Here is a 14768-nt window from a genome sequence, read left to right as displayed (position 1 = left end):
CAATTTTCCCAACACAATTTCCCGACTAATAAGGATTTCCCTCAGTTCCTCCTCCTTACTAGACCCTCTGACCCCTTTTATATCCGGAAGGTTGTTTGTGTCCTCCTTAGTGAATACCAAACCAAAGTACTTGTTCAATTGGTCTGCCATTAATTTGTTCCCCGTTATGACTTCCCCTGATTCTGACTGCAGGGGACTACGTTTGTCTTTACTAACCTTTTTCTCTTTACATATCTATAGAAATTTTTGCAATCCGTCTTAATGTTCCCTGCAAGCTTCTTCTCGTACTCCATTTTCCCTGCCCTAATCAAACCCTTTGCCCTCCTCTGCTGAGTTCTAAATTTCTCCCAGTTTGTTGCTATTTCTGGCCAATTTGTATGCCAGTTCCTTGGCTTTAATACTATCCCTGATTTCCATTGATAGCCACGGTTGAGCCACCTTCCCTTTTTTATTTTTACGCCAGACAGGAATGTACAATTGTTGTAGTTCATCCATGCGGTCTCTAAATGTCTGCCATTGCCCATCCACAGTCAACCCCTTAAGTATCATTCACCAATCTATCCTAGCCAATTCACACCTCATTCCTTCAAAGTTAGCCTTCTTTAAGTTCTGGACCATGGTCTCTGATGTAACTGTTTCATTCTCCATCCTAATGCAGAATTCCACCATATTATGGTCACTCTTCCCCAAGGGGCCTCGCACAACGAGATTGCTAATTAATCCTCTCTCATTACAAATCACCCAGTCTAAGATGGCCTCCCCCCTAGTTGGTTCCTCGACATATTGGTCGAGAAAACCATCCCTTATGCACTCCAGGAAATCCTCCTCCACTGTATTGCTTCCAGTTTGGTTAGCCCAATCTATGTGCATATTAAAGTCACCCATTATAACTGCTGTACCTTTATTGCATGCACCCCTAATTTCCTGTTTGATGCCCTCCCCAACATCACTACAACTGTTTGGAGGTCTGTACACAACTCCCACTAATGTCTTTTGCCCTTTGGTGTTCTGCAGCTCTACCCATATAGATTCCACATCATTCAAACTAATGTCCTTCCTAACTATTGCATTAATCTCCTCTTTAACCAGCAATGCTACCCCACCTCCTTTTCCTTTTATTCTATCCTTCCTGAATGTTGAATACCCCTGGATGTTGAGTTCCCAGCCCTGATCATCCTGGAGCCACGTCTCTGTAATCCCAATCACATCATATTTGTTAACATCTATTTGCACAGTTAATTCATCCATCTTATTACGGATACTCCTTGCATTAAGACACAAAGCCTTCAGGCTTGTTTTTTTAACACCCTTTGTCCTTTTAGAATTTTGCTGTACAGTGGCTCTTTTTGTTCTTTGCCTTGGGTTTCTCTGCCCTCCACTTTTCCTCATCTCCTTTCTGTCTTTTGCTTTTGTCTCCTTTTTGTTTCCCTCTGTCTCCCTGCATTGGTTCCCATCCCCCTGCCATATTAGTTTAACTCCTCCCCAACAGCACTAGCAAACACTCCCCCTCGGACATTGGTTCCGGTCCTGCTCAGGTGCAGACCGTCCGGTTTATACTGGTCCCACCTCCCCCAGAACCGGTTCCAATAACCCCTTATCATTTAAGAAACTGTCTATTTCTGTCTTAAATTTATTCAACGTCCCAGTTTCCACAGCTCTCTGAGACAGCGAATTCCACCGAGCTCCTGATCGTCTCCCTCCGTGTTACTAACATTCTCCTCCCATGTTCCTGACCTTCTCCCCTCCCACAGATCCTGATCTCCTGCCCCACCCAACCTCTCCCCCCCTGAGATCCTTACCCTCCCCCCCCCCCCCCGGAGTTCCTGATCTTCTTCCACCGAGCTCCTGATCTTCTCTTCCCCCTCCGAGCTTCTCTCTCCCCCACCCCCCCTCCCCCGAGGTACTTTCCTTTCCTACCTACGATTCTCTCTCCTCCCAGCCAATCATTTGTCCTTTCCCTTCCTCTGATACCCTGTCCTCTCCCATCCCCACCCCCCCAATCCTCCTCTCCTCTCCCCGCTCCGATCTCCCAACCTTCTCTCCTCACTCCGAGCTCTTCTCCTCCCCCTGTAAGATTTGGATTGCAGCTCACACACAGATTACACAAAGCATCTTAGCTGTCATAAGGAATTTAATGAAGGTGATTCAAATATAGCCAAATTGTTGTGTTCCTAACACAGATGAGACTGCACACAGGGAGGTTAAAGTAACAGTGACCCCCAGAGTGAGGAACAGGCCTTAGGGGCCGGCTTATATACAGTGCTCCCAAGGGATGCTGGGATCCCTTGGGACTTCAGGGGATGAGCTCCCTGGTGGCGGAACATGGGAGTGCATGCTTTACAGATACACAACATCACTCCCCCCCCCAAAGTCAAAGTGAAAACTATTTACAAGGTGAGGTGGTCAGGAGCCTTTCTTTCCCTGGTGGATCACCTCGGTAAAAATGTCTGTTCTGGTGTGTTGGCTGTGCCCTCGCTGGGCTGGCGTGTTGTTGGCCCTGCAGGACTGCTGGGTGAGCCTGTCCTTGCTGGGCTGTTGGGCGTGATGGGTTCAATTTCCTGGTCTGGCGTGGTGTCGTTGATCCTTTGGGTGTGTGTTGTGGGCTCGAAAAAAGTAGTGCCTGCTGTGGGTTGTTCAGGGCAGTCTGTGAACTGCAGCCTCGTTTGGTCCAGGTGTTTCTGCAAATTTGTCCATTGTCTAGTTTGACTACAAACACCCTACTCCTTTCTTTAGCTATCACCGTGCCCGCGATCGACTTGGGACCATGTCCATAGTTTAGCACATACACAGAGTCATTCAGATCAATTTCCCGTGACACAGTGGCGCGACCATCGTTTACATTTTGTTGCTGCCGCCTGCTCTCTACCTGATCATGCAGGTTGGGGGTGAACCAATGAGAGTCTGGTTTTAAGTGTCCTTTTCATGAGTAGCTCAGCCGGGGGCACCCCATGAGCGAGTGGGGTCTCGTGCGGTAGCTGAGCAGTACTCGGGACAGGCGGGTTTGGAGTGAGCCTTCTCTGACTCGTTTAAGGCTCTGTTTGATTGTTTGTACTGCCCGCTCTGCCTGCCCATTGGAGGCTGGTTTAAACGGGGCCGAGGTGATATGTTTGATGCCATTGTGAGTTATGAATTCTTTAAATTCGGCACTGGTGAAACATGGGCCGTTGTCACTGACCAGTATGTCAGGCAGGCCGTGGGTGGCAAACATGGCCCTCAGTCTTTCAATGGTGGCGGTGCTTCCCGACATTATTTCACATTCAATCCATTTTGAAAAAGCATCCACCACCACCAGGAACATTTTACCGAGAAACGGGCCCACATAGTCGACATGGATCCTTGACCATGGTCTGGAGGACCAGGACCACAAACTTAGTGGTGCCTCGCTGGGCACGTTGCTCAACTGAGCACACACGCTGCATTGCCGTATACAGGACTCTAAGTCAGAGTCGATACCGGGCCACCACACGTGGGATCTGGCTATCGCTTTCATCATTACGATACCTGGGTTTGTGATGTGAAGATCCGAGATGAACGTCTCCCTGCCCTTTTTTGGTAGCACTACGCGGTTACCCAACAACAGGCAGTCTGCCTGAATGGACAGCTCATCCTTTCGCCGCTGGAATGGCTTGATTAGCTCTTGCATTTCAACGGGGATGCTGGCCCAGCTCGCATGCAGTACACAGTTTTTTACTAGGGACAGCAGAGGATCTTGGCTGGTCCAAGTCCTAATCTAGCGGGCCGTGACAGTTGATTTATCATTTTCAAACGCTTCCATAACCATCAACAAGTCTGCGGGCTGCGCCACCATCAACAAGTTTGCAGGCTGCGCCATTTCCACCCCCGTGTTGGGCAATGGTAGCCGACTGAAAGCATCCGCACAGTTCTTGCTGCCTGGCCTGTGGCGGATGGTATAGTTATACGCTGATAGTGCGAGTGCCCATCTTTGTATGCGGGCTGAGGCATTAGTATTTATCCTCTTGTTTTCAGCGAACAGGGATATGAGGGGCTTGTGATTGGTTTCCAGCTCAAATTTGAGGCCAGACAGGTACTGATGCATTTTCTTTACCCCGAACACACACGCTAATGCCTCTTTCTCAATCATGCTGTAGGCTCTCTCGGCCTTAGACAAGCTCCTGGAGGCATATGCGATAGGTTGCAACTTCCCCGCAACGTTAGCTTGTTGTAATACACACCCGACTCCGTACGACGACGCATCACATGCTAGCACAAGTCTTTTACACGGGTTATACAATACAAGCAGCTTGTTGGAGCATAAAATGTTTCTGGCTTTCTCAAAAGCAATTACTTGGTTTTTTTCCCCATACCCAGTTCTCACCTTTACACAATAACACATGAAGGGGCTCTAAGAGGGTACTTAACCCCGGTAGGAAGTTACCAAAATAGTTGAGGAGCCCCAGGAATGACTGCAGCTCTGTGACGTTCTGTGGCCTGGGCGCATTCCTGATAGCCTCTGCCTTGGCGTCTGTGGTCCGAATGCCGTCCGCTGTGATCCTTCTCCCCAAAAACTCCACTTCTGTTGCCATGAAGACGCAATTCGACCTCTTCAGCCACAGCCCTACGCGATCCAGTCGCTGGAGGACCTCCTCCAGGTTTTGTAGGTGCTCGACGGTGTCCCGACCCGTGACCGGAAAAACCACCGTGCGTGGTACTGACTTAGAAACATAGAAAATAGATGCAGGAGTAGGCCATTCGGCCCTTCGAGCCTGCACCGCCATTCAATAAGATCATGGCTGATCATTCCCTCAGTACCCCTTTCCTGCTTTCTCTCCACACCCCAAAAATATGGAACACTTCACGAATTTGCATATCAACCTTGAGTAGACTTGAGTAAGCTCTCCATGTTTCTCTGGAAGATCACTGCAGCTGACCGAATTCCAAACGGGCATCTGTTGTAGATGAACAGTCCCTTGTGCGTGTTGATGCAGGTGAGGCCCTTCAAAGACTCCTCCAGCTCCTGCGTCATGTAGGCCAAAGTCAGGTCGAGCTTGGTGAATGTCTTGCCTCCTGCCAGCATCGCAAATAGGTCGTCTACCTTAGGTAGCGGGTATTGGTTCTGTCGTGAGAAACAATTAATAGTTACTTTATAATCATCACAAATCCTGACCGTGCCATCACTTTTGAGTATTGGAACAATCGGGCTGGCCCACTCGCTGAATTCCACTGGGGAGATGATGCCCTTGCATTGCAGCCTGTCCAGCTCGATTTCCACTCTCTCCCTCATCATGTGAGGTACTGCTCGCGCCTTGTGGTGAATGGGTCATGCCTCTGGGACCAAGTGGATCCGCACCTTCGCCCTGGAAAAGTTTCCAATGCCTGGATCAAAAAGGGAAGGAAATTTGTTAAGAACCTGGGTACATGAAGCCTCATCGACATGTGATAGCGCTCGGATGTCATCCCAGTTCCAGCGGATTTTGCTCAGCCAGCTCCTTCCAAGCAGTGTGGGGCCATCGCCCGGGACAATCCAGAGTGGCAGTTTTTGCACCATGCCCTCGTAGGTGACCTTGACCATGGCGCTGCCCAGGACAGTGATAAGCTCTTTGATGTACGTTCTCAGTTTCGTGTGGATGAGGCTCAGGGCTGGTCTGAGTGCCTTGTTGCACCACAGTCTCTCAAACATCTTTTTGCTCATGATGGATTGGCTAGCGCCAGTGTCCAGTTCCATGGCTTCGGGTAAGCCATTCAATTTTATGTTTAGCATTATAGGTGAACATTTCGTTGAAAATGTGTGCACCCCGTGTACTTCAGCATCTGCCTCCTCTCTCTCAGGCTCGAAATTGTTTTGGTCCACCATGGACTGATCTTCCTCTGCCACGTGGTGGTTAGCAGGTTTTACAGAATTTGCAGCTCGTCTGGAGGTGCCCCATTGTTCCACAGCTCTTGCAAACATACCCTTTGAAGCGACATGAGTAGGCTGAATGGAAGCCTCCATAATGCCAACAAGGTGTGAATTGCCTTGCATTCATCCTTTGTTGTGGACTCTGAATCATCTGGGTCACCTGAGGCCTGCTGGCAGTTGCAGCCTCGTGGTTTCTGCCCTGTACATTTCTGCTCGCAAACACAGTTCCAGTTAATTTATGAACATTGCTAGCACTTGTGTGCTGAGAGATTTGTTTGGTGTTATCACTGGTGGACATAAACACCTGTGCTATCGCAATGGCCTTACTGAGGGTCGGTGTCTCTACAGTCAAAAGTTTTCGTAGGATGGTCTTGTGGCCAATGCCCAGTACAAAAAAGTCTCTGAGCATCTGCTCCAGGTAGCCATCAAACTCACATTGTCCTGCAAGTCGCCTTAGCTCGGCGACGTAGCTCGCCACTTCCTGACCTTCAGATCGCTGGCACGTATAGAACCGATACCTCGCCATCAACACACTCTCCCTCGGGTTAAGATGCTCCCGAACCAGTGTACATTGCTCCTCCTCCGACTCATCTGTAGGTTTCACCGGAGCCAGAAGATTCTTCATGAGGCTGTAGGTCGGTGCCCCGCAGACCGTGAGGAGGACCGCTCTCCTTTTTGCAGCGCTTCCTTCTCCGTCCAGCTCATTGGCTACAAAGTACTGGTCTAGCCGTTCGACATAGGCTTCCCAGTCCTCACCCTCCGAGAACTTCTCCAGGATGCTCACAGTTTGCTGCATCTTTGCATTGGATTCGTATACTCGTCGCCAGTTGTTGTATTCCTAACACAGATGAGACTGCACACAGGGAGGTTAAAGTAACAGTGACCTCAGTCTTTATTAAGACACTCCAGAGTGAGTGCTGGGATCCCTTGGGACTTCCGGGGATGCGCTCCCTGGTGGCGGAACATGGGAGTGCATGCTTTACAGATACACAACACAAGTCTAACACATAATTGGGATAGACAAAATAGACATCCAACTCCTTATCTGACATGACTGGAATCGTTCTGTGTCATCAACTTAGGCAAACTGCTGAGCTAGGGAACACGTATAAGACTATTATTTCTTTACAATTCACAGTTTCTTCCAATCCATGATTACGTCCTCCCTCCGAGCTCCTGTCCTTCCCCCTCCGGGCACCTCTCCTCTCCTCCCTCCAAGTTGCTCTCCTCTCCTCCCTTCGATCCTCTCTCTTCCCTCCACTCCAATCCCCTTGCTTCTCCCACCCCCCCCAAACCCCTGTCCTGCCCCCGATCCCCATCCCCTCTCCCCGATCCGATATCCTGACCTTCTCCCTAAACACGTGCACCACAAACAAGCCAAAACTTTGTCTCCACCCAGGGTTGGGGAACGATCACTCCAGAAATACCCTCACAGACAATATGTGGTGTTGAAGCTCCGGCCCCGCGGCTGCAGAGCCTGAGTCAGGTCCCCACACCCAGACTTCCACTCCAAGGCTACGGCCTACTATTCAGGCCTTCGCCCACTGGCTTGCCCCATGTAAGAGGGCGAGGACCTGCCCGTATGCATGCGGGGTTACGGTGTAGGTGGGACGGTGTTTAGGCTCCGCCCCCATACGGTGCGCATGCGCAGAAGGACGCAGAAGATCCCATGCAAATAATTAGTGTATGTACCGCTCAACATCACTGAAACAGATTATCTGGTAATTATTACATTGTTGTTTATGGGAGCTTGCTGTGCCTTTCCTACATTACAACATTGACAAGACATCAAGTTGGCTGTAAAGCACTTTGGGATGTCCCGAGGTCATGAAAGGAGGTGTAGAAATGCAAGTTCTTTCTTCCTTATTGAGAGAAATAACAGCTCCCGGTCTCTTGAAGAGTGACTGTTCATGTTGCCATGGGGATATAATGATGGAACAACTATAACAACAATTACAACTTGCATTTATATAGCGCCATTAGCGTAGTAAAACATCCCAAGGCACTACAGAGGAGTGGTTACCAAACAAAATTTGACACCAAGCCACACAAGGAAATATTATGACAGATGACCAAAAGCTTGTTCAAAGAGGTAGGTTTTAAGGAGGGTCTTAAAGAAGGAAAGAGGTAGTGAGGTTCAGGGAGTAAAGAGCCTAGGACCTAGGCCCAGGCAGCTGAAGGCACAGCCGCCAATGGTGGAACGATTAAAATCGGGGATTTGGCAGAGGCTAGAATTGGAGGAGCATGGAGATCTCGGAGGATTGTAGGGCTGGAGGAGGTTACTGAGATAGGGTTCTATGAGTTCTTTCTGATGGTTGAGTTGGAAGGCCATTCCAAGGCATTGCCAAATCTAGGTCATCATAAATTGGATTGTTTTAAGAAAAATCAAACCTCCTGTTATCATTTGAAAACCCACCAAAACAATCGAACCAGGGTTAATTACTCATGCTGTAGAAATTAAACAAGTTATTTCATAAGTTCAGTTGTCAAGGTTGAGAATGAGGTGTTTGAACAGTAGATATGACATAGATTTAAATAATTATATGCTCGTTTATTTTTGAAAAACAGAACAAGTTATAAATAAAACATTCATCCGTAATAGAAAAGACAAGTTACATTGTCACTCTGAATAAATCACACAAAGAGTTGTATTTATATAGCACCTTTCACAACCACCGGATGTCTCAAAGCACTTTACAGCCAATGAAGTACTTTCTGAAGTGTAGTCACTGTTGTAATGTAGGAAATGTGGCAGCCAATTTATGCACAGCAAGCTCCCACAAACAGCAATATGATAATGACCAGATGTTGTAATCTTGATCGCGGGATAAATATTGGCTCGGACACCAGGGCTAACTCCCCTGCACTTCTTCGAAATAGTGCCATGCGATCTTTTACAGCCACCTGAGAGAGCAGACGGGGCCTTGGTTTCACATGTTATCCGACAGTGCAACACTCCCTCGGTACTGCACTGGAGCCTCAGCCTAGATTTTTGTGTGTTATATAAATACAATAACTTGTATTTATATAGCACCTTTCACGTCGTGAAACTTCACAAGGTGCTTCACGGGAGTATTATGAGATTTTTTTAAAATTGACCCTGGAGGGGATTTCTGCCTCAGAGGTGAGAGTGCTGTCCACTGAGCCACTGGCTTGCACTAACATGACAGCTAATGGGGCTGTTGGCGTCAGCAATGGACAGGCCTGGGCTTGTTGCATTCTTGTTTTGGTCTTGTTGTGCTGGGTGTAGTTAGGCCATGCAGTTATTCAGGTTACTGGGCGAGGCGGGGTGATGCGGTATCCAGGTGACGGGGCGGGGGGTAATGCGGTATCCAGGTGACGGGGCGGGTGGGAGGTGATGCGGTATCCAGGTGACGGGGCGGGTGGGAGGTGATGCGGTATCCAGGTGACGGGGCGCGGCGTGATGCGGTATCCAGGTGACGGGGCGACTTGTCCTACCGCCGCCCACAGGTGCGGGTGTGGCTTGTGTCACCTGCCGGAGCGGCTCCATGGCGCCGGCTGCCTGAAATTTCGGGAAGAGCTGAAAGAAGTGAGGGGCAGAGAGGGCCGCAGCATCGAGCGGTCATGGGCTCGGCCTCCGGGGCGCGTTACCAGCGGCTCCAGGCCCACGACTGGAGCGAGGAGGAGGAGGAGGAGGAACAGAAAGAAAAAGTCACCATTCACCTGCACTCGTGAGTGTCAGTCCCTCAAATAACCCGACACATTGCTCTGAAGGGCCTCAGAGAAAAAGTTAGGGATGGAAAACTTACTTTTTTTCACCAAAGAGGATACCTGTGTGGTGATCTGCAATAAAGCACTTGCATTTAGATAGTACTTGCATTACGGAGGATTACACAGGATATATGGCACAGAAACAGGCCATTGTGCCCAACCAGTCCATGCCGGCGTTTATACTCCACTCGAGCCTCATCCAGTCTTTCCTCATCTAAATCTATCAGTATAACCCTCTATTCCCTTCTCCCTCTTAATACGTCCTTACTATACAATATAAATGCACACAAGGCCCATACTTGAGAGGTGGTCAGTCTGTGACCTATCCTTTATTCCATAACACTCAACTGCAGGAAGTGGGTGGAGCTTCCCCTTTTATATCTGAAGGTCTAGGCTAGGAGTGTCTCCCACAAGTTCACCACCTAGTGGTCATTGTTCTCACAGTGTACAACTTAGGTCAGATTATACATGGGTTACAATGCTGGTTGAATACATGACATCACCTCCCCCCCCCCCCCCCCAAGTCTTATTGGGATCACAGGTTGAGTCTCTCTGGTGGTTTACGCTCTCTTGTAGAGCGCCTGAGTTGGGGCTCCGCTTGTTGGGCGCTGTCCTGAGTGTCTGCTGTTTGCGGTGCCTCAGGCCTGTCCAGACTGCCCACAGTGACTGGGCTCCCCTCCCTTTGGTTCCTGTGTTTGTTTAGCTGTGGAGAAGTGAACTCTATATCGTGTTCTTCCTCTGCTTCTTCTATGGGGTTGCTGAACCTCCTTTTTGTTTGATCCACATGTTTGCGGCAGATTTGTCCATTGGTAAGTTTAACTACCAGAATCCTATTTCCCTCTTTGGCAACCACAGTGCCTGCGAGCCATTTGGGCCCTGCAGCGTAGTTGAGGACAAAAACAGGGTAATTTACATCAATACATCGCGCCCTCGCATTCCTGTCATGGTAGTCATATTGTGACTGGCGGCTGCTCTCGAAAATTTCTTTCATGGTGGGATAACCGGGTTTTGAGTGTCCTTTTCATTAGTAGCTCTGCGGGTGGAACCCCTGTGAGCGAGTGTGATCGGGATCTGTAGGCCAACAAGAGGCGTGATAAGTGGCATTGTAAGGAACCCCCTTGGATTCTGAGCATCCCCTGTTTGATTATCTGCACTGCTCGTTCCGCCTGGCCGTTTGAGGCTGGCTTGAACGGTGCCGTTCTGACATGGTTAATTCCATTGCTTGCCATGAAGTCCTGGAATTCAGTGCTTGTGAAGCACAGGCCATTGTTGCTGACCAAGATGTCCGGTAGACCGTGGGCGGCGAACGTTGCCCGTAGACTTTCTACCGTGGCAGAGGATGTGCTTGAATTTAAAATGTCATGCTCGATCCATTTGGATTAGGCGTCTACTACAACCAAAAATGTTTTTCCCATGAAAGGACCTGCGTAGTTCACATGGATGCGTGACCATGGCTTGGCGGGCCATGGCCAGGGGCTCAGGGGGGCTTCCCTGGGCGCATTGCCCAGTTGGGCACACGTGTTGCACATGCGAACACAAAGTTCCAGATCTGCGTCTATCCCTGGCCACCAAACGTGTGACCTGGCAATTGCCTTCATCGTGACAATGCCCGGGTGCTCCTTGTGGAGTTCTCTGATGAACACCTCTCTGCCCCTCTGGGTCATGACTATGCGGTTTCCCCACAGCAGGCAATCGGCCTAAATCAAGAGTTCATCCTTGCGCCTGTAAAATGGTTTAAATTCCTCAGGGCATGCTCTGTACGTGGCTGCCCAGTCCCCATTCAGGACACATTTCTTGACTAGAGACACTAGTGGGTCTCTATTTGTCCAGACTTTAATCTGACGGGCTGTCATGGGTGAGCCTTCGCTTCCAAAAGCTTCAACAGCCATGACCATCTCAGCAGCATGCTCGGTAGCCCCTCAGTGGTGGCTAGTGGGAGCCTGCTGAGTGCATTGGCTCAGTTTTCAGTGCCCGGTCTGTGCCGAATAGTGTAGTCATAGGCGGCTAACGTGAGTGCCCACCTCTGTATGCGGGCTGATGCATTTGCATTTATGGCCTTGTTGTCGGCCAAAAGGGACGTTAGGGGTTTGTGATCTGTCTCCAGCTCAAATTTCCTGCCAAACTGGTACTGGTGCATTTTCTTTACCGCATATACACATGCGAGCGCCTCCTTTTCTACCATCCCGTAGCCCCTTTCTGCCTGGGACAGACTTCTGGAGGCATAAGCTACCGGCTGCAACTGACCCTTGGCATTGACATGCTGCAACACACACCCGACACCATAGGACGATGCATCGCACGTTAACACAAGTTTCTTACATGGGTCATATAGCGTTAACAGATTGTTGGAACATAACAAATTGCGTGCTCTATTAAAAGCCCTTTCCTGGCTGTCCCCCCAGACCCATTCACGACCTTTGCGTAGGAGCACGTGTAGCGGCTCTAGCAGCGTGCTCAATTTGGGAAGAAAGTTACCAAAATAGTTCAGGAGTCCCAGGAATGAACGCAGCTCCGTCGTGTTACGGGTTCTGGGTGCTCTCTGGATCGCTTCCGTCTTGGACGCAGTAAGGCTGATCCCGTCTGCTGCTACCCTCATCCCCATGAATTCTACTTCTGGAGCTAGGAAGACGCACTTTGCCTTTTTCAGTCGCAGCCCTACCCGGTCCAGTCTGCGTAGCACCTCCTCCAGGTTGTGGAGGTGTTCTTCAGTATCGTAACCCGTGATGAGGATGTCGTCCTGAAAAACGACCATCCCTGGAATCGACTTGAGGAGGCTTTCCATATTTTGTTGGAAGATTGCGACGGCCGAACGAATCCTGAACGGACATCTGTTGTACTCAAACAACCCCTTGTGTGTCGTGATGGTGGTCAGCTTCTTCGACTCACTTGTCAGCTCCTGGGTCATGTAAGCTGAGGTCAGGTCCAATTTTGATAAAGGATAGCGTCGCAAAGAGGTCCTCTGCTCTCGGTAGCGGGTACTGGTCTTGGAGTGACACCCGATTGATGGTGGCCTTGTAATCGCCATATATCCTGACCGACCCATCCGCCTTGAGCACCGGCACAATCGGGTTCGCCCAGTCACTGAATTCGACTGGCGAGATGATGCCTTCCCTCAGCAGGCGGTCCAATTCGCCTTGTATCTTTTCCCGCATCACGTACGGCACCGCTCTGGCCTTGTGGTGTACTGGCCTGGCGTCCGGGTTTATGTGAATCACTACCTTGGCTCCCATGAAAGTGCCAATACCGGGTTGAAATAATGAGTCAAATTTGTCCAGGATCTGTGAGCATGATACTCGCTCCACAGAGGAAATTGCATTGACATCGCCCCATTTCCAGTTCATGACAGCAAGCCAACTCTTCCCCAGTAGTGCGGGACCGTCCCCCGGGACAACCCAGAATGGCAACCTGTTCTCCGAATCTTTATGGGTCACGACTACCGTGGCGCTGCCTAGCACCGGAATGATCTGCTTTGTGTATGTCCGTAGCTGTGCATCAATCGGCGATAATTTTGGCCTCCTGGCCTTGGACGCCCACAACTTTTCGAACTGTTTGATACCCATCAGGGACTGGTTGGCCCCCGTGTCTAGCTCCATTGATACTGGGATGCCATTGAGAGGCACTTTCATCATTATCGGTGGCGTCCTGGTGTATGAACTGTATACGTGCTCCACATGAACTCGCTGAACTTCAGCTTCCAGCGATTTCCCCCAGCGTTCATTTCTGCAATTTCTGCAGATATTTTGCTCATCTCTGTAAACTCCGGCTGAGTGTGTGCCTCCACACCTCCAACATGAGCTGCTGTTGGAAACAAAAGATCCCTTGCTAGTCGATCGTCCCTGACTGCCTCTGTGATTGTCCTTGAGTGCGCCATTAACAGGTGTTGATGGCCCCATTACTGGCCGCATTGTCCCTTGCAATGGCGTGAATCGCCATTCATCTTGCCATTGTCTCAGTCGAACTCCCCCTCTGGGTTCGACATGTTGGGGCATGCTCGATTGCCCTTGTCTGCCTGGAGAACTGTGGTGCTGCTTTAACAATGTTGAATCTCTGTCCCAACCATTCCTTAACACAGTACCTCTCGTCTGTTCTGCTAGTGGCCATGCTCGCGTGGTTTAAATCCCAGTTTCTCTTCGCCATTAATACGTCCTTACTATACAGTATAAATGCACACTAGGCCCATGCTTGAGAGAAGGTCAGTCTGTGACCTATCCTTTATTCCATAGCACTCAAGTGATGGAAGTGGGTGGAGCTTCCCCTTTTATATCTGAAGGTCCAGGTTAGGAGTGTCTCCCACAAGTTCACCACCTCGTGGTCATTGTTCTCACAGTGTAGAACTTAGGTCAGATTATACATGGGTTACAATGCTGGTTGAATACATGACACCTCTTATGATTGTCTAGCCTCCCCTTAAATGCATTGATACTATTTGCTTCAACCACTCCCTGTGGCAGCGAGTTCCACATTCTCACCACTCTCTGGGTAAAGAAGTTTCTTCTGAATTCCCTTTTGGATTTCTTGGTGACTATCTTATATTGATGGCCTGTAGTTTTGCTCTTCCCTTCAAGTGGAAACACTCTCTCTGTATCCAATCTCTCTCTCTCTCTGTATCCACTCTATCAAAACCTTTCAGAACTTTAAATACCTCTATTTGGTCACCCCTCAACCTTTTTTCAAGAGAAAAGAGACCCAGTTTGTTCATCCTTTTCTGACCATGTATACCTTCGTATTTCTGGTATCATCTTTGTAAATCTTCTCTGCCCCTTTCCAGTGCCTCTATAAGCTTTTTATAATATGGCGACCAGAACTGTACGCCTACTCTTAAGTGTGATCTAACCAAGATTCGATACAGGTTTATTATAACTTTCCTAGATTCCCTTGATTCTGTCAAAAATATCTATTGAAGAAAAACTTCTAAGCGCAGAGATTGAAAATGCTGGAGACCTGTAACTAACATGTCCTGGCCAATATTTGCACCTTGAGCAACTTCACTAAAACAAATTATCTGGTCATTATCAAGTTGCTGTTTGTGGGAGCTTGCTGTGTACAAATTGGCTGCTGCATTTCCTACATTACAACAGAAATTGCATTTCAAAAAAGTACTTAATTGGCTGTAAAGCGCTTTGGGACATCCTGTGGTTGTGAAAAGCGCTTCTTTCATAACACTTTTATTTAAAAATGA

At 49.1% G+C, this 14768-nt stretch overlaps 2 protein-coding genes across 2 annotated transcripts in view; one reads left to right on the top strand and one right to left on the bottom strand.

Annotated features, from left to right (window-relative positions):
- The window catches only part of LOC139261792 (beta-1,3-galactosyltransferase 5-like), a 32211-nt gene extending 23135 nt beyond the window's left edge, over positions 1-9076 (bottom strand). The window contains exon 1 of the mRNA XM_070877087.1: positions 9021-9076. Within this exon, the coding sequence (XP_070733188.1) occupies positions 9021-9076 (56 nt within the window). The remainder of the gene's footprint in view (positions 1-9020) is intronic.
- Positions 9077-9274: 198 nt separating this feature from the next.
- Positions 9275-14768, top strand: part of LOC139275680 (glutathione hydrolase 6-like) — a 74718-nt gene continuing 69224 nt past the window's right edge. Inside the window, exon 1 of the mRNA XM_070892880.1 lies at positions 9275-9549. Coding sequence (XP_070748981.1) covers positions 9443-9549 — 107 coding nt within the window. The 5' untranslated portion in view covers positions 9275-9442. The remainder of the gene's footprint in view (positions 9550-14768) is intronic.

Source organism: Pristiophorus japonicus, chromosome 1 (genome assembly GCF_044704955.1).
Source record: "Pristiophorus japonicus isolate sPriJap1 chromosome 1, sPriJap1.hap1, whole genome shotgun sequence".
Classification (NCBI taxonomy): domain Eukaryota; kingdom Metazoa; phylum Chordata; class Chondrichthyes; family Pristiophoridae; genus Pristiophorus; species Pristiophorus japonicus.
The sequence above is the reverse complement of the archived record's forward strand: the minus strand, read 5'-3'. Positions and strand labels throughout refer to the sequence as shown.